Consider the following 20358-nt stretch of genomic DNA (forward strand, 5'->3'; position numbering starts at 1 on the left):
AAATAAATAGTAAAGGCGACATTGTAACATTCACAATTGTGAGAGGAGAAGAGTATCACCCAAGCCTCCTCCACTCGTTTCTGAGGAAGAAAGGAGGACTGATAGTAGGTGGAGCTTGAAATTTCATGACATTATCTGCTACTGTCAGGCTGGAAACCACACAGTGGAAGAGGGAGTGAGACTGTCAAAAGAATGAGTAAATGAAATCCAGTTAGCTTTTTTGCTATTATGAAGAATACAATGACACTGTGTACGCAAATGTTTATAACAAATATAGCTCACCATTATACGATGATCATTAAAATCGCAGAGAGCAGCACACCTCTGGGTGCAAACTGCATTGTGGCATGTGGCAGGGGACCGGAACACAGCAAGGTACAGATGAACTGCAAAATACGGAATGTTCTGCGGCAGTAAAAATAAAGTACTCTATCTGGTCATCACAACTGAGGAAATGATGTTTGCAGAAGGTCACCAGGGAAGAGTAAAACCTCCAGTTGGCCTTAAAAAGCCACCAAGTCGGTTTATACATAGGTGGAGTAGGAGTCAGCAAACTGATAGTGCATGGGAAATGGTCGCTTGAGTATATATCTGAGATGACGGACCACTTGAGACAACGGGCAAGGTGGGCAGTGGAGAATGAGCGGTCCAGATGGGAATAGATGTGCATGGAGTCTGAAACAAATGTGGGTGCTCCAGTGTCAAGACAGACAAGGCTGAGTTGATTGAGAAGGTCAGTCAAGAGCCCTCCTCTCTGACAGGTTGTAGAGGAGCCCCAAAGGGGACGGTGCACTTTAAAGTCACCGAGCAGGAGAAAAGGGGTGAGGGATTGAGCAATAAGCTGGAGGAAGTCTGCCCTAGTGACACCAACGGACAGAGGGATAGAGACATTGCAATGAGAAAAAGTGATGTGAGGAAGGATAACATGGACTGCAAAAGCTTGCAGTCGAGTGTTCAGTGAGACGGTTTTGCTATGAATGTCATTCTTGATGAATAGCATGACCCCCCACCCCCCCCACCCCCCCATGAGATGGAATGCCATCCTCTGAGGTAAGGTCAATTCAGACTGGAAGGAAATGCCACATGTCTAAGCGATCACTAGGATGCAATTTTGTTTCTTGGAAGCAGAAAAAAGCGGATACTGGAATTCCAAGAGCAGCTGCGATTCCTGCTTGTTGGATCTAATGCCACAAACATTTCATTGGAGAAGATTCATAACAGGAAATGCGGACTAGGGAAAAAATGAAGGGTAATCATCTAGACAGCTGCAGAGTGCCAGGCTTCGAAGATTCACTACTACAGGGCCCAGAGATCCTGTTCCGTAAGATCTACAGAGGCAGTGGCAATCTCCTTGGTTTGGCTTGCAGATTACAGGGCAGAAAAATGGTAGGTGGTGCGCACCAGCCAAATGGAGGTTGAACGGGTGAGGGTATCAAGTGGCGATACCACTGAAGAGGATATCCGAGTCGGGGAAGGAGAAGACCATTTGCCTGTGTGATTTCCTAGACGCTTTGCGGTTGTCAGATAAAGACTCAGATGTCTTTTGGCTGGAGGGGGACAAAAAGCATAAAGTCTTCGTGGGAGTATTCCTTTTGTCTTTTCTGCCCTGCTGGTTGTGAAGCAGTTGATTTTGCCGCTGGGGACGAAGATTTAGTGGCTTGCTGCACAGCTGTAGGAGGAGACGGGGATCCTATTGTGCTACTGGGTGATTTTACAACTGTAGTACTGAGCTGGACGTCACAAGCCTGCATCATAATGTGCTTTCTGGAGCGAGGTATGGTGAGAATGGTACTGTAAGTACCAGATGGTAAAATGTAGGGCTTTCAACTAGCCGACAAGTTGTGAGTGACAAGGTAAGGTACTGCAGGATGGCCCACTCATCAGGGTACATGGGAGATTTGCGGGATGAGGCAGCATGGTCACCATCACAACTGACACTGCAGGTAGGAGAAGGCAGACAATCTCCTCGAGAGCATCTCCACCACAAGTAACACCTTTGGCTGTGTTTTGAAAGGACATGCGAGTGTGGTTGTAACGCTGACACTTGTGGCAACACCTTGGGTATGGGATATATGTTTAGACCATGACGATTTCATAGCCCGCTTTAATCTTCGATGGAAACGCTACTTAATCAAATGTGAGAAAAAGAGTGTGTTTAGGCACTAAGGTAGCAGCAACCTTTTTCATTACCCAGTGAACTGCAGTGACACCCCAATCAGACAGTTACGTTTGTAATTTCTCCCTCTGCCAGACCATCGAGCAGTCAAATGTACATAACACCACACGAAGAATTCAGCAGTTGATGGGCCTAAACATGAAGAGGATAGCTGTGGAGGAGCGAAGCAGTTGTTACACTTGAAAACCACAATTGGTCTCCAGAAGCAAAGACCCATTATGTAAACAAGAGCAGGATTTTACAGGGCCTATAACTGGATCAACGCCTTTCTGAATAATAAACAGATTAACCATAGAAAAGGACTGTCCTCCTTTGGTATATGATACCAGGAGGAACCAAAGTGCGGCTGGGAGAGTCTTTGAATCTTTAGCCTCATTCCGTTTACGTGTAGTGGACATAGACTAAGATGGTGACTGACTCACTGCACAAAAATACCCCCAGGATTTCCAGCGTCTCTGATGGTGTGCTGTGACTAATAAAAATACAAACTTTTTAAAGTATCCACCTGTCTCCTCCCTCCCCTCTCTCTCAGAGGGGGCTCAGCCTCATTAGGTGATAGTTGACATCTCAGGTCACACCTTCTGAACTCACCAACTGGCATTTTGGAAAGGTAACAGCTCAGGTAACCACTCATTCCTAGGCGTGGCTAGTATCAGGGGGTACATGCGAAACCTACTTGTCGACCCGGGGCTGGGAATTATGCATTACCCAGTCACCTATTATGCATGGGCCAGTCTTTAGGAGTGCACAGGGAGGAAGAAGAAACAAAGAGAAACTTCAAATGCCGAGTGGAGGAAAGGTAGGAGAAGGAGAGTGAAGAAATAAAGAAAGAAGAAGAAACAGATGAGGGACTGTTCTGATGCCAGACTACTGAAACTTCAGAACACATTGCCAGATATATACCAGACATAGGAGGAGGAGAGACATGCAGCATGGAAAGGGAAGAGGTGCTGCAAAGGCTGGGGCCTGGTGGTAGCCAAACACAAACTCACAAAAGTGTGATGAGCCCCCTGGGAGGTGGTTGTAAACAGTGTTAACACTTTTGAGGTGGCACGTGAGACTCACTCAGACACTGGCTATGAGCAGTGCCCCAATGAGGCTCTCGCTCCGTCTCAAAAGTGCTAATCCCAAGCGGTACCATTTCCAACCGATCCATCTGCAGGGGGCCGGGAAGGACAATGTATTGTTGTCACCTAGTTTGCTTATACTGTCAGCACTGTAAGAACTGTAAATTGTAGCAATCGATAACAAATGGAAATCACAACTATGACTATGAGAAAAGTGGATCTATGAGTTCATGATTTGTAAGTGGTTCACACACACAATATGATGCTAATAGTATGTTAAAGGCTGGGGCCTGGTGGTAGCCAAGCACAAACTCACAAAAGTGTGATGAGCCCCCTGGGAGGTGGTTGTAAACAGTGTTAACACTTTTGAGGTGGCACCTGAGACTCACTCAGACACTGGCTATGAGCAGTGCCCCAATGAGGCTCTCGCTCCGTCTCAAAAGTGCTAATCCCAAGCGGTACCATTTCCAACCGATCCATCTGCAGGGGGCCGGGAAGGACAATGTATTGTTGTCACCTAGTTTGCTTATACTGTCAGCACTGTAAGAACTGTAAATTGTAGCAATCGATAACAAATGGAAATCACAACTATGACTGTGAGAAAAGTGGATCTATGAGTTCATGATTTGTAAGTGGTTCACACACACAATATGATGCTAATAGTATGTTAATGGTTATTCAAGAAACAGAGACCATAAAAAACTGTAAAACTGGAAGGAAATTTGATGTCACTGAAGTAAATGTTCATAGGTGGTGTCAGATGAAGAGGAAATTAATGAGCACTCGTTCTACAAGCCAAACTTTCACGGGACCAAACCAGGGAACGTATCATGAATTGAAGCAGCTGGATCTCAGCACAGGCACAAGAAACACAATTAGGGGTTCCCAATTATTCAAGAAATTATTTGAATGAAAGCACTGAGTTGAAAAGGAATTTTCTAGCGGCATCATATCATCAGGCTAAGAAAATTGGCATGACCATTTGCAAGGCCATATGGACAATGCCAATAAGAAATCTGTTTATTTTGATATGCTATTAAATGTTACTGTTAATGTGAAGGGTGTTATAAGTGTTCCTACAAGAATTTCTGGCCATGTAAAGGCCAGTGTAACAGTAATGCTAAGGCTGCTAGCAGATTGGAAGAAAGATCGTACCATATGTGGCTCTCAGCTGGAAAACCATACTGAAAGAAAAACTGCCTGCAGGGCCTATCTCCAAATGCCAAAAAAAGGTATTGATGCCATATGACCAAAGTTACGATGGATGAAGTCTGTTTGGAATGGAATACCATGCTATTTGCTGAACACACAGAAAATGTTGGTGCTGGATAATTTCGGGCAACACAGCCGGGAAGTTAAGGATCTGATATCAAAGAACAACACAGACCTGGTAATAATTCCTGGTTGCAGAACTTCTCAACTTCCAAATAAGTAATGAAATAAACAGACCTTTTAAGGCTTGCCTGGGACAGATTTACACGAAGTGGTTTCTTCAAGGAGAACATGACCTCAATCCACATTTGGGCCGTGGGCCCTTACTGCCTGAGACAAAATATCAACTGAATTTATAATGAAAGGATCCAGAAAGTGTTGCATATTCAATCCTAAGGATGGTTCACAAGATGACACGATAGAGGAGGGGGGCCAGGAAGGAAGAAACGATAGCAGGCTTACAGATGATGATGACGATGATGATGATGATGACAATGATAAGAAATGGTGGTGGTGATTAAAAACCGTAGTAACACAGACTGCTTACTTATATACTACACAAAAAAGGAAGTGAAGTGTTTATTTCTCCTCATGTTACCAAAATGTAGGTAATCAATAAGTCGCATAAGATTAGAATAGTTGTAATATTAACTCTTTTAGGTGGATGCTTTAAAAAGTATTTTTATCAGACAGAGTACATTCAAAGTAACAATTTCTCAAGGACTCTCTCTCTCTCTCTCTCTCTCTCTCTCTCTCTCTCTCTCTCTCTCTGTCTGTCTGTCTGTCTGTCTGTGTCTGTCTCGTTGATAAATATGGTATACTGTAATTACCAAGAAAAATATAAATACTTGTTTAACCAAATACAAAAGCCACTGTAGACTGATGCAAAGAAAAGTTTATGGTAGCAATGAATGCTTCTGAAATCAATCACTTCATGCAATTCAATAAAATGTTTGTATTTGATAATTCAGTCATTTCACTAATCACATTTTACTATTATTGACAACAGCCATGAAAGTCTTCGCACATACAATATGACAGTCATTCAATTATCACACTAGGTAGGTGCATAACTGTTCCACATTTTGTGTTTATACTGTCTATGAGGCCACTGCACAAAACTCACACCACCCCCAACTACCAGCTGCACAGGAGCGCTCTCCTCAACACCCAATATCATTCCCGACTGGAGCTACTGAACCATAACCATGTCCTTCTCCAGGACTTCGATCGTCTATCACTGTGCATGGAAATGAGGGCCATCCTACCCACAATACTTCCCACCCTTCCTAAAGTGATATTTCACTGATAATTCAACCTACACAGCATCCTGGTTCATCCCTATGCCACTTCCAACCTTTTGCCACAGACATCTGTCCCTGTGGAAAATCAAATTGCAAGACAACATGGTCATGTTATCCTTGGGACTTATCCTTTCAACACATCCTTTGTTCTCATAATCCTCCTGCCCCATCTTCCACTAAACAACTGCACCCACACCTTCTACCTATCAGACCCTCCTTCCTCTGTCCTATCGCACCCTCCCAATCCACTCCTCCATGTTATCATGGGCTGCACAAACTCAATGGTTACAGTGCTCTTATGTCACATTCCTACCCTGTGCACTTGCTGCCCCTCCCTCCCACATTCATTCATGTCTTTTTTTTTTTTTTACTGTAGCTTAGCTTGTGAAAGGATTCATTAGAAAGCTATTGCAGTTTCTGTTATTAACTGTGAGCTGGGGAAGACAACACTTTCACTGTTCACTGAATTGTCTCATTTATACCTAAATTACAAATATTAACTCATTCCAAGCCAATTTTCTGATCACTGTGTTCTCCTCAACTCCTAACTTACCTGTCAGGGCAAGGTAGCATCTACCTTTGAAACCTGGTCTGGCACACAGTTTTAACTTCTCACACACAACCATTGCAACAAATACTATGACTAAAATAAAAGAATTAATTCTCAACTAAATCCTTGTTTTCTATGTTTGAAACATGCTACCAATTTTGTGGTAATCATTCGGGGTTCCAACACCTTAGACACTTTATAGGCCAGACACAAAACAAAGCTACACCAAATTGACCCATACCAACAGTCTTTACGTTACTTACAAATTAGCAAAAATGTTGTCCCCTTCTTTGTACCTTTTCTACACAAAAAAGAAAAAAAGGTATGCAGGAAAGAAATATCAGTTAGCACCTAAGCACAGAAAATCTCTCTATGTTATTTGTGAAAGTCTTTAGCTTTATGAAGAATAAATAAATCGTGTGTGTATTCATTAATCATCATATTCCTGCGAAATCTGAAATTTTTCTCTCTAAGGAAACAGAAAGAAAATTACAGAAGTCACACATTCTCTTTTTCATCTGTAAACGAAAGTAGCATGTGGAGATTAACTCCATAATAGCTTTACTTAAAAAAAAAAAAAAAAAAAAAAAAAAAAAAAAAAAAAAAAAAAAAACCACATCACCAATACACTGTTCCCATTTGCATGAAACTAAGTAAGTAGATGAATAGTTACCAATAGTTGATGGCACAGTTGGTTCCTGCTTTGAGCGTTTTCCCTGTGCCCATTCCATTTTTCTTTTGATGTCTTGGTTGGCCGGTTCAACATGTCCAGCAAATTTTAGGTTGGCAACTGTATATTCATGGCCACAAAAGACCCTCTGGAACATAAAAGTTGTAAATTGGAGTAGTGAAATCCTTTCATTTTTATGCAGATAAGCACATGACGACAAATGTAATTCTGGGCAATTTACCACTCTTACAATCATGAGCCACTAGTGGGTTTAAAACCTCTCAGTTTAGAAATCAAGTACATAATACATTTAATATCCCATATATTTATTTTGTCATGTGCGAATTTAAAAAATTATTCCTGGAATAGAATAACTGGACATTCATAAATGCCAGAGATTACATTTAGCTATTGAAGGACTTTACTGTCAGCAAAGTCGAACCTAGGCTGCCAGGCAGTACTATCCACACCATTCTAACATAAGGCTCTTTGTTTTCTCAGTCTCACAGACAGGGAGGGTTCCCTAATCCTGCAGTGTGAGTGACCAGTTACACCTTTTTAACCTTCCCCAACCTACCACTCTTTCCTCCTTGATGAAGGAGCTAGTAGTTCTTGAAGGTAGACCCATGTTTTTTCCACTTCTAAATATTTCTGTTGGCAGTAATGAAATTTCATCTCCTGAGCAAAAATACTGCCAGTCATTCTGCCTCATTATCATTTCATGAGTTTCTACAGTAAATTTTCCTTTTGATCAAACATAACTAACAGTTTCAGCTATTAAAGAAAAATCAGTCAACAATACAGAAGACTTACCTTTCCTTTTTGTAAGAAAAAGGTCACACTGCACTTTACATGTGCTTTTTCTTCGTTGTGTTGTGCATTTACTCTCAATTTTGTTTACCCAATCAGACTGGTATCATCAGAATTTGTTTATTTACTACAGTTATGATTAAAAATCATCTTGCCACTAATGTACAACAAGAGAGCTCAAAGAATCTTCCTTTACTAGTCAGGAACTGACATGCTAGCTCACTTATTACAATGAGCAGTTGTTACTTTTTACTTGGGTGCCATTAATTTTACTCATATTACTTTTAAAACAACCATGTGGATAAAGAGGTACAATATGACCTCACTGATTCTTTTATGACATTTTGTGTGTTTCAGATTATGTGGTTTTTCTGCTGTTTAGCTCTTCCATGGAGGCTTGACAAGTCCCTTCTGCAAGAACAGCAGAAAAATATGGGCGTGTTGGAACAGTTGTTGGCTATGCTGACCCACACTAAGCCACCAGTTGTTCACCTGTTGCCATTCCCACTCTCTGATGATTCCACAGGAGACTTGCATGCTTATGAGAAGCAGATTCACCAACATTTCGTGACATTCCAGTTTGTTGACAAGGAAGTTTGTGAGGTTATTTTCTTATCATGGATACCACCTTATATGTATCACTTGCTGTACCAGTTAGCTGCTCTCTAGGAACCAACTTCACTTTCTTTTGAAAATTTGTGTACTTTGCTGACCACCTATCACTGCAAGCGTATGCATGTGATAGCTGCTTATGTTGAATTCTACTAAATGTTGCTAACAGCCGCAGCAATCTTATCTTGCTTGGGTGGCCAAGCTTCACAGCCAAAGTTGTAAATGTTGATTCATCACAGCTAATTCTCAAGAGTTTATGCAGATGCCATGGTCACAGATGCAATCACTCATTTGGCACCAGGTTAAAAGGTACATCAATGCGGCCTTCAGCTTGAGGACCCTATGTTGGAAGAGGGCGTGAATAACGCCCATTTGTTTGAGCTCTCCCACACCGAGTGCCACCAATTACAGGCTTGGAATGATGCTGCCATTGTTGACAGTGTACAGCCCCAGTACACAAGAGCCTAGCATGGGGGAGGAATGGAGAGGTAGCCACGATACAAGCAAGTCAACCAGGCCGACACAGACAAACTCAGCATCGGCAGCAGGGACAGTGATCACCACCTCCCTCATGCCCCTCGTTTCACACAACACAAGTGGGCAGCCGGCACCAAGAGGTGGGCTTCTTGTCCTCAGTATTTCCATCTCTGACAACCTCCCTCCCCCCCCCCCCCCCCTCCCCAAGAGGCAATGGCCTCTGTTAGTATCAATGACTAATGTTTGGAGTCCCCAGTGCGTCTGTTATTTTTCAGTGTCTTTTAGACCAGGTTACAACGAATGTCCTTTATTACAGGAACTTCCTTGATGATACTAACATGACAGCTACTACCTCTGAGGTTCACCCATGTAACCTCCGTTCTTTCTTTACTGTACTACAGGCCACAGGCCTCAAATGTAATCTCGCTGAGAATCACTTTTTCCAGCCTTCCACTGTTTATTTGGGCCATGAAATTTCCCAGCAGGGATTGTGCCCCATGGAGCAAAATGTTACCATTACAGCTTTGCCCCATCTGTCTGATCTACAGGAACTTCGAGTATTCCTAAGAATGATGGCTTACGGTCATAAGTTTATTGCCACAGTGGCTATTATTGATTGCCCCCTTGCATTTGTTGCTTCGAAAACATGCTCTGTTTCTTTGGTTTGCAGCTTGTGAGCATGCTTTTGTGCAGCTTAAGGATAGTCTATGCTTTGTGCCTTGTCTTGCAACACTTCAGCACTGCAAGCATATGGTCATGGCTATAGACATTTCCAAATATGGAGTCCTGGCCCATCATCATTCAGATGGCTCTGAACAGCAACAGCTTATGCCTTTGCCCAGAAAACCCTCATGTCAGCTCAGCAACACTATTCTCAGGTGGAAAAAGAAGCACTTGCTATTGTCTAGGCCTTAAAAAAATTCCATGTGTTCTTATAAGGTGCAACATTTCAGTCAATTACCAACCATAAGCCCTCAGTTTCACTGTTTAGCCCACAAGCATCCTTACTCGACAAAGCCACTTATCATCTTCAGCACTGGGCTCTGCTCTTGCCCCAATACAATTATGAGGTCCATTTTCATCCCACTTTGCAACATGTGACCATGGATGTTATGTACCGTCTCCCCATGGACCCTAACCCCTCATTCGACCAGGAAAAACTGTGTTGTTTCAACTAGAGACAAAGATGAGGCACACAATGGATAGCTTCTCAATCACCAATTCCCTTGTTGCCTCTGCTGTGGCTGCGTATCTAGCATTCCAGCAGGTCATACATATGATACAACAAGAGGAGCCCAAGCATCCGCCGGGCTGGGCACCAGACCCACTTTGGAATTTTTATGCACTGCGCCTTCGGCTCTCCCTTTTGAATGCCATTATTCTCCTGTCGATGGAAGGGCTCTCTGCCTACATCATGGGTCCAGCACCACAGCAGCAGGAGGTCCTACGCTCATTACATCAGCATGAGCTCTAGCACAAAACTATTTGTGCGCCTGGCATGTATTTTGGCTGGGCATCGATTGAGAGGTGAGGAGGTGAACACCTTGGCATGGCCTGCCCGAAGTGTTCGGAACAGCAAGTGGCACCATGCACTGTTTTTTCATAGTGGCTGACCCCTACACAGCCTTGGGAAAGAGTCTGTATTGATTTCACTGCTCCTATCTTTAAGATACTTTCAGGTTATTGGAACTGATGTTTTTTTTTTTTTTTGTTTTTTTTCTCCTCCTCTTCTTCACGGCATTCACTGTCCTTCTGCACTAGCAGACACGACTGTCAATGCCCTATCAAAAATATTCTACATAGAAAGCTTGCCTTGCAACCTTGTTTTGGATAATGGTTCTCAGTTTGTGGTACAGTCTTTCAAGGACTTTTGTACACATAATGGCATTTGCCTCGTCATGGTGCCTCCCTTCCATCTGCAGCCGAATGGTGAGGCAGAACAGTTCTTTCTAACATTAAGACGCAGATGTGCAAGTACACCTAAGACTTACTGGTTGAGGAGGTTCTCACATTTCTTTATGCTCTTACAAAACACTAATTGGGACCAAAAGTCCAACCGACCATCTGCACAGCCATCATCTGCAGATGCTGCTCAACCTCTTGCTGCTGGGTAGGCATCCCCTAGAACCACACATTCCATTAACATTCACATTTGGTACACTAATCTGGCCCAGTGCATCTGGATAATACCCTCACTGGATCCTGGCCATTGTCCACAGCTGGCAGCTGCTACATCTTTCTGGTTCGCACCAAAGATAGACTCAAAGTAAGCCACAAGAACCAGTTATATGCCAGCCACCTCCTCAGGCCATGAGGCTGACACATTGTTCTTTGTCAGCCCTCACCATTCCGAAGGTCGTGCCTGCCTATCCCATCGGTTGGGGCTTCCTCAGTGTGTTTGCTTCCTGTGTCAGGTGCTGGTGCCTCCCGTGCACGTAACAGGTGCTGCCTTCATTGGGGACAGAAGACAAGTCACCGTCACCAGAGCCTCTCCTCTCCTCTCCTCTCCTCTCCTCTCCTCTCCTCTCCAGTCCCCTGTCATCACTGCCTGTGCCAGTGCCCCTTGTCATGGACTCCAACATTTGGATGGCTCCCACCCCATCACCAATCCCGTCAATCTGTAGCCCTGGAATCTGCAGGTGGATGCCGTCATCACCCTCACTTTTGTCTGTATACATTGGTCCAAGAGGATTGGGAACTTCTTGTGCCTTCGGCTACCTCCCCCAGTGATGCCACAAATTTCTCTTCAGTCATAGCATTGTGTACAGTGATGTCTGGTCCTTCCCCCTGTAACACCTCCGATTTATTTATCTCGACCCGATCCGGATCTGAATAGCAGCCCAAATAAATATTAATTATTGTGACCGTGTACGTAATGGGACTGGCAATCGGATTTGACTGCTACGGAGTTGTTACATTCCATGATGCCGGCGCGGTAGACGCGGAACCACAAATATCGGCACAGAAATATCACTGATCACACTCGTAATTATACTTCTTCACTTTCCCGTATTATTCTAACACAAAGGGGTTAAACCGCGGCAATGGCCACTCCCTTTGTCGGTAAATCCTTGCATTACAGCAACAGGCCTCCACACGGCTCGGCCCGCAACCTGGGAACTGACTCAACTCTACACTCGCTCTCGCAACACGACACTATCGATTGTTTGCCCTATCGACCTGTGCCGAGTGCAAACTTATAGTAAGGGGCTACAGACCCCTTACACCCCGCAAGGAATGAAGAGTAATAATCCACTGGCTACTACACCTAACACCAACAGCAGATGTAAGTTGGGCGCTACAGCTGCACATCAGCAGCTAACCGGGGAAGCTGCCAGAGCAGCCTGATCACCAAGTGCCATCACCCGATCCGGTGTATGCCCACAGCACCACACGAGCAACAGCTGATGGGGACTGCATCTTTATAAGGGCATGCACAGGGCTCCATGCTATCAGTTGTTTTTGTATTCCAGATGTGTAGTAACTTCACTGCATGCTTGTTATGTCACTCCGTGACTCAATAAATTGTATCTCTTATATGGCCACATGTTTCCTTGTGTTCCTAGTTAGAACAGTGTAACTGATTACTCTTGTAACGTAACATCTTACATATTATTATTATTACTGCCCATTTCAGAGAATATTTTCGAAAAGAAATAAAGATATGAATAGTAATAGCACGAAAAAAAAAATTCTGCTAAAACAGCTCCCTGTCACAAATTTCTGTTGAGAAAAATTAAACAGTTCTCTTTTTCTTGTTACTGAATATCATTAATGTTTTGTAATGAGTCTACAATAAAGAACACAGTGTTTAAACTCAATGCAGACTATACCAGAAGATGTTATTACTATGACTCATCATTTGTAAGCAGAGGTAGTTTAAGGTCCAAGCATCACAAGCAACTTCTTGAGGCACCAAGCTAACAAGGGCACCAAAGGGGCACTCAACTCCAAAATTTTCTTTGGAATTTCTAAAACCAGTGGGAGAAGTGGCAACCAAATGACCACTGAAGTTGGTTTGTAGAGTCTAACAGACTTCCAGAAAAATATTCATACAATCCCAAATATAGCGAGACCAGATAAGTGAACAAAATATCACACAATCACCTTAACAGCTGATATATCCAAATTTCTGAGACAAATAACACAGGTTTGCAGAAGAAGAAAAAAAGAAAATTTAAAATGTGTAATATGATGACTTCAGATAATGTAAAAGCACCAAAGACGCAGTTCTGAGATTGCGACCAATAATGGAAGCAGAACTTAACATATATCAAGACTCTTTCACCTTCATTGGATAAAATGTTTGAGAATGTAAAATTGTACAGCACATTCAAAATTCTGAAGAGAATAGGTGTAAGTTACTGGGAAAGATGGTAATATATACTATGTACAAGAACAAAAAAGAAAAAATCAGAATGGGATACTGAAATGAAGTGCTCTGTTAAAAAAAGTGTGTGAGACAGGGATGTAGTCTCTCTCTCCCCCCCCCCCCCCCCCCCCTTTTTCTATATAGCTCACACATCAAAAGAGCAATGATGAAAATAAATGAAATGTTCAGGGGTGTGATTAAAATTCTGGCTGAAATGGTAACAATGATAAGATTTGCTGGTAACATTGCTATGCTCAGGGAAAGTGAAAAAGAACTGCAGGACCAATTAAAACGAATCAAAAAGCTTAATGAGCACATGCTATGGATAGATATTAAATTGAAGAAAAATTAAAATAATGCAGTGTAGCAGAAATGAGATTCGTAATTAACTTAATAGCAGAATTGGGGACAGCAAAGCAAATGAAGTGAAGGACTTCTGATACCCTGAAAGCAAAAGAACAGAAAATGGATGAAGCCAGGTGGACATAAAAAGCACACTAGCACACTCAAAAGAGGGCATCCCTGTGTTACCACAGAAGGATGTCACAAATAGGTTGACTGGCAAGACAAAGAGGTTTTCCACAGAACTGGCAACAAGAGAAAGAAAACTAGACACAATAATAGGGTATGTAAGACATCAATGAAAGTTAATGGTACTCTAGGCAGCAGCAGATGGTAAACACTATGGGAAAAGACAGAGACTGGACTATATCAAACAAATAATTAAGGATGATGGGTGTGAGTTCTAATCTGAGATGAAGAGGTTGGCACTGGAATGAAATTTGTGATCTGCTGCATTAAACCAGTCTGAAGACTGAAAAGAATGCCAATTACTGTCTGGGGAGGGGAGGTGGCAAATACATTGCTTGTGTAGAAAAACATTCTCAAACCAGAACCAGCCCTGGATATAAAACACAGAACGGAAATCAGGTTTAATGATGTAATGACAAAATGGTCATTATAAACTGAGCATACGCTCAGATTGGACATTTGTATGGAGAAAAATTGACTGTAAGATTTAAAGTAACATCCCAGCATTCATTTTAATGTATGTAGAGAGATCACAGAAAACTAAAATTGTGATAGCAAACTCTGCTCCTATCAAATGCAAGTTTTGGGTCTTACGCTGTTGTAACTCTATAGAGCAGGCATGTGTAATCAAATGTTGCACACCTCCAAGGCTGGCCTAACAAGGTCCTCTCACATTGACACGGATAGCGCACTAGGAGCTGCACTGTGTGAAAAACAGCCTTATATAAGCCAGCATACTGGGCTGTCAAGCAGACTAATGTTTACATGATGACTGTATATTTAACTGTTAAACTGTGCTTTAATGTATTTTAAGGTTAAATGTGACAGTACGGATTCCTACTACATTCAGTTGGTGCACCTCTTCATGTGGATGCAGAATAAAAGTTGGTTGATGGAAATTCTGATATTGTGTTTGTACAAACTAAGCACTGTTCCAGCTCACTTTGTGTATCATTTTAAGCCAGTACCAACTACTCATCCTTCATATGATACACTTTTTACATGCATTATTTGGTCCTGTAGATTAAATCTGAATTATAGATCTGTACTATAATAGTATCAAAATCAATATGACACAAAATGCTGAGGGTATATTTTTGGGCTTCTCTGGAGCTTAAAATACAATTTTGAACAAAAGAGAATTATCGGTATAGCTAGAAGCCCAAACATATACAGTCTCTCTAATCACACCATTAAACTGTGAAACATCACACTAAATATTTCAGCAATTGACAGTACAGTCCTAAAAACATTTAAGTACAGATATTCACATGTTTGATCGCAAATTGATGCTGTCTGTACTGACGAAAATCTTATTTTAATGTATCAGAAAAATTACAACAGTTTTTCAGGAGATAATATGGTAAGGAAAATGCATACAAAGCACATACTGTGTCATCAGGCAATGTTCCTAGTACTTCCACAAGGGCATGGTACATCTGTTGTGGTGTGCCTTCAAAAAAGCGTCCACAACCAGCTATGAAAAGAGTATCACCGGTAAATACAGCAGGTGCTGGCTCTTCATGTGCACCAACTACATAGCATATATGTCCAGAAGTATGGCACGGAGTAGCCAGACAGCGAATATGGAGATTACCCACATTCAACTCATCACCATGCTTGACCTTCCAGGTGAGTGCACCCACGCGCTCATCACCTCCTAAAACTTGCAGTCCTGCCACTTTCTTTGCAATGTTTTCATTCCCTCCAGCATGATCCCTGTAATCAGTAAACATGTAAAAAATTACAGCTGTGACTGAAGAACTGGAAAATCAACTTTTTTTAAAACTCTTAGGCATACAGAAAATCATTTATGTTTCACTTGAACTAAGTAATAGTTTGTTAAGGTATCAAAGTGCAAAAAATTATTAAATAATTAAAAATTGTATAATGTCCATCATTTAAGTAACTACCAAAGAACTGTAGTTCTCGTTCTTGGCAGACACCGAAACATACTGACCATGATTTTTAACGAAAGAAGATATTGAAACTGTACTTCAGTGCAGCTTCAGCTTCAATGAATTAAAATTGCACATCTCACTTAATCAATATTAGTAGTTGGGCAGCTTCTAATAAATGTTTATATTTTATTACTATTATCAAATGCACCAACAGACAAAATTTATGAGGACACAACACCGAAGAATATTCAGTGAAAAATACAATTACATTTAAAATTAAGCAACATTTGATTAAATTGTCCACATGGCTTAAAATTGTAAGGGTTGCTTTGGCTATGTATGTTCAATTTGCTGGTTCTTATCCATTGTTTTGGGACACCGCAGAATGATTAAGCTTTTTGTGCACAAAAAACGTAACAGTATGTCAAACTTTAACAGCAGTAGCAGTGAATGTGTTGGAAGGATCCCAGATGTGCAGAAACTTAAAGTGTCTAAAATCTATAGCAAAAATCTATCCATCAAATGCCCACAGAACAGAACTGTTGCATCAGGCAACTTCTATTACCAATTTCAAAAACATGTATATCACATTTTTCTCAATGTTTCTTTCAGCAGTATCCATGTCAACATGGTTTTGCTTCACAATATTAGAAGTTGTTCAGGTGAAGGCCATTTGGATCAAACTCTTAAAACCATCATTATTGCTCAAATATGTATTTTTTGTGTGGATGATCAAACTCCCAATATATTACAGGCAAATTAGTCTAATGTTCTGTATTTGGTGCTTCACCTCCCCACCCCCCACCCTCTTCCTGGGTGAAGCATTGACACACATTTAGCTCTTACCTGTTCAAGCCTTTTTATAACGCATCCTGCACTTTTTTGTGCAGAGAGGATAAATATTTGCTTCCTCCTCTCTCGGTCTCCACCGGTTACAAAGTCACTACATGTTTATACATCTTTTAGAGGGAGAGCAGAGCCCTTGCTACCTTCAAGTTGCATTGCACATCATGATATCCATCCCCTATAGCTTAATGCACAGTAGCTACCTTGTGAGATCAGAAAGGGAGCCATATCCCAATCAAATTCACACTGCAGGTGAAAGACTGTTGGTCTTGTACACTAACCAGTCTGAATGTGGTTTTTAGGTAGTTTTTCACACTCACTCATTTAGACAAATGCAGGACTCATTCCCAATTTCCATCTCATAAAATAAAATGTACAAATATTTAAAATACGATAACACATAGAATTAAGTTTACACTATTCACATGCAGAGGGTACACAAGACTTCTCTCCCTTAAAGTAATTGAATAATGAAAACAGCAGACCCTGCATCACAGGACAGATGCTAGGAATCAGAGTTGGATTGTAAATTTTATCAGCACAATTCAAGACGAAAATATAACTTTGATATGTGCTTTTCTTGTTTAACGTTCAGAGTGGGATCCTTTACTCTGTTGCAAATGTCTCCAATAAGTCCTCATTTAATATGAAGCAGAAATTGAGAATACAAAAATGCATAAGAAAATAAAAAGGCACTTCATACTTTAATAGAAATTGAAACCCTTAGTCTATGTTTTCACGTGGTCCAGACTTAATAAAATGCAGAAGTGAGAAAAACGTAGAATTGAGAAAAATGTTAAGAAAAATGCTAAAACCAGCAAAATATAAGCAGAAACATATAAATGGCATATATAATTAAAAATCGTAATCCTCTCCAATAAATCATATAAAATCTATGTAAGTGAAGGACATTAAATGTACAATACAATGTTTAGACTATAATTTGTAGTAATGAATGTCATCAGTTCTTAAGAAAATCACATGTGTACTAGCAAGTAAACCCTGTCCAAAAATTAAAATTGGTGTCTGGGTATAAGTTAATTGAGCATATTTTCTGATATGCTTCGACTACAAGTTATACTTTGAAACAAGTGTTTTTGAGAGATCTTTCCTTAGTGATCACCCAGAAAAAAGTAAAAATTGATGCAACATGGTGAATTAAACCAAAAACTGTGAAGTACAATGAAAGACAAACGGCATCCGAAAAGGTGTGTGTGTGTGTGTGTGTGTGTGTGTGTGTGTGTGGCGCGGGAGGGGGGGGGGGGGGGTGTTACTTCTGCAGCCAATAGCAGTGCAATGTACTCTGGTGAGGTGAGCAGTGAGCACAGTGCTTATGGTCTTTTCCTTGTTCATTGTGCTGAGTGGTTGAAGCGGAGCATTCTACAATATTGCCTATGTGCACTGCTTTTACTTCGAACTTGTCGCTTGCTGTAGAGCAAACACAGCAAGTTTTGTGAAAACATGTATATACACACAAGTTTTCCTTCACATGTGGTACATATTTATACCAGTGAATGTGAAATACAGTTAAGCCTAATGTGATTTCAATGTTTCTTTGTCTGCCATCAGAAAGCATTAAAAGACATTGAGGACTACAACAAAGATGAACAAGTCATCATGCAACCATTCACTAAACACGTCCTGTTCACTACAATGCTGCACATAGCAAATGGAGTAGCCTACATTGGCTGCAGTCAGTAGGGGCACTGTACATTCTGGAGTCTGTCTAAGGGCTGCAAGCAGAACTACCGTAAGTAAAATTAATGCACAGTAGTGAAAAGTGTATGACGTACAACTATATATAAATGAAACCTAAGTGGAAGCTGTGGTCATTCCATTTGCAATACACCTATAGCATCCAACATGACAACTGTTACAAGCTAGTACGGAGAAGTGAAGTGTCGCACAGTGTATGCACCTGCAGTGTCATGTATTGTAACAGCTGAATTGCTGCTGTCAAGGTTATGTCTGTGTCTGCCTGACCATCACCAGCAGCACAGTTTTTTTTTATTTTTCCTCTAATCAGATGGAAATGTTAAATGAGAACATACTAGTATTATATTCATAATGAATCCCAGACTGTGTTAACACTATGATGAAGAATCGTTGTGGGTTGTGAACCTACATCCTTTCAATATGTCAACCATATCGTTATCCTTTATGCTAAGGCTTAATTGTACGACTGTTGTCTCAAGTCTTGTTTACCCAAGCCTCGTGTTGTTGCTGTGTTATTAATTGACATTTAATGATAAGGACACGTATGGGATACATTTCATTGCATCCTTGCTTTGAAATATTGTATTGTGGCACACACACTCCTATATAAATGAATAATTGAGATGCAAATACTCCACACAGAGTCATTTGCATGTGCTCACAAAAGTCTACAGTCTAAAGACCATTGGTAATGCCATGACTGCATCTGTGTCTATACTCTGCAAATCACCATGAGGTCAACGGCAGAGGATATGTCCCATTGTACCATTTATTAGAGTTTCTTCCTGTTCCATTCATGTAGGGAGAATGGGATGAGTGACTGTCTGAATGCCTCTGTGCACCCATGCTTGTGCATTCTCCATGCACAATGTTTATTCTTAAGTTTTTTATGTTCCATGTTTTTGGTTCTGTATTGACAATCTAGTTCACAATTAATTAGATTCCTGTTTTCATTGAATAAAGAGTTTCCTGTCAAGCTTAACCCTTTGGCATTGGATTAATCAGAATTATTAAGCTGATCAGTTTTAATTACACTGATCCCAAATAAGCTTGCTGTTTATCACTCTATACACTAGAAGCCACTGCATTAGCGTGACGTCGCCATGCTATACAGCTATTGACTGCAGGTGAAAAACGAACATCCAAGATGAGATAATCTGGCAGTATTCACCATATTTCACAGTTTTCACTACATAAGCTATAATTTTTTTCTATTTTCAAGGTGAACTTAAATCAAAGAATCCTCAAAACTGTGTGGTTTAAGGTATAATTTGTGGCAGTAGTGCACTGGGAAATGGTTCGATTACCTCATTTTTACATGTGTTCGTGTGGTGTGGTGTGGTGGCGGCACTGACTGCTGGGTGACATAACAAGTCGCCAGCCAGTAAGAACTCGTTAGCTGGAAATGGTCAACGTTTCGTTGGTTCTGAATGAGGATGTTTTTCGAGAATCAGTGTTTGAATTTAAAACGTTGACAATTTACATTGTTACTGAATACAGTACATCAGAAATACATGCAGAAAGACGAGATTGAGTGGTAAGTGGCACAAGACAAGGTGGCTGGGCCCCTTCATCACATGTAAGCTCGGACCGGAACACTTCACATCGACTGTCCGATTTTTCCATTGCTGCCTCAACCTAGCAGTAGTTTTATCATAATTGCGCAGTGGAGCTAAATGTTACAAATTGTGTTGGCAAAGCTAATCATGGATTAAATCAGCATTTCTTTTCTCTTGTCTCCCCTCTCCACAACGGCGTAAAATATTCCCCTAACTCCGTCATCACCCTTGGTGTAAACCATCTGTCTTTTGTGCCACTCAACTTGTTCATCCACATCAAATGTCAAAAGGAAGAAAACAAGCAAGTCAAGCAAGACGTTGAGCAAGAATGCAGAGTCTTACTACAAAGGAACGTAAAATTAGAGAATATTTAGCATTCTTTTATGGGTTTTTCATAGGGGCTATGAATTTATGGTGTATGATCATGAGAAATGTAGAATCAGAGAACGTATAATCAAAGTTCCACTGTACTCCTTTGCAAAAATCAGCTCAATATCTAGATTTAAAAACTAAAGATGCCTACTAGTAGCTACATGAAAAGTAACAACAATCACG

At 41.1% G+C, this 20358-nt stretch overlaps 1 protein-coding gene across 4 annotated transcripts in view; it reads right to left on the reverse strand.

Moving 5' to 3' along the window:
• LOC124593354 (hydroxyacylglutathione hydrolase, mitochondrial) overlaps nt 1–20358 on the reverse strand; it is a 113165-nt gene that overhangs the window by 44366 nt on the left and 48441 nt on the right. For all 4 annotated transcript variants that reach the window (XM_047131920.1, XM_047131921.1, XM_047131923.1 and 1 more), the window contains exons 4-5: nt 15173–15500; nt 6983–7127 (exon numbers count right to left, since the gene is read on the reverse strand). In XM_047131920.1, the coding sequence (XP_046987876.1) occupies nt 6983–7127; nt 15173–15500 (473 nt within the window). The remainder of the gene's footprint in view (nt 1–6982; nt 7128–15172; nt 15501–20358) is intronic.

This window comes from Schistocerca americana, chromosome 2 (genome assembly GCF_021461395.2).
Source record: "Schistocerca americana isolate TAMUIC-IGC-003095 chromosome 2, iqSchAmer2.1, whole genome shotgun sequence".
Taxonomy (NCBI): domain Eukaryota; kingdom Metazoa; phylum Arthropoda; class Insecta; order Orthoptera; family Acrididae; genus Schistocerca; species Schistocerca americana.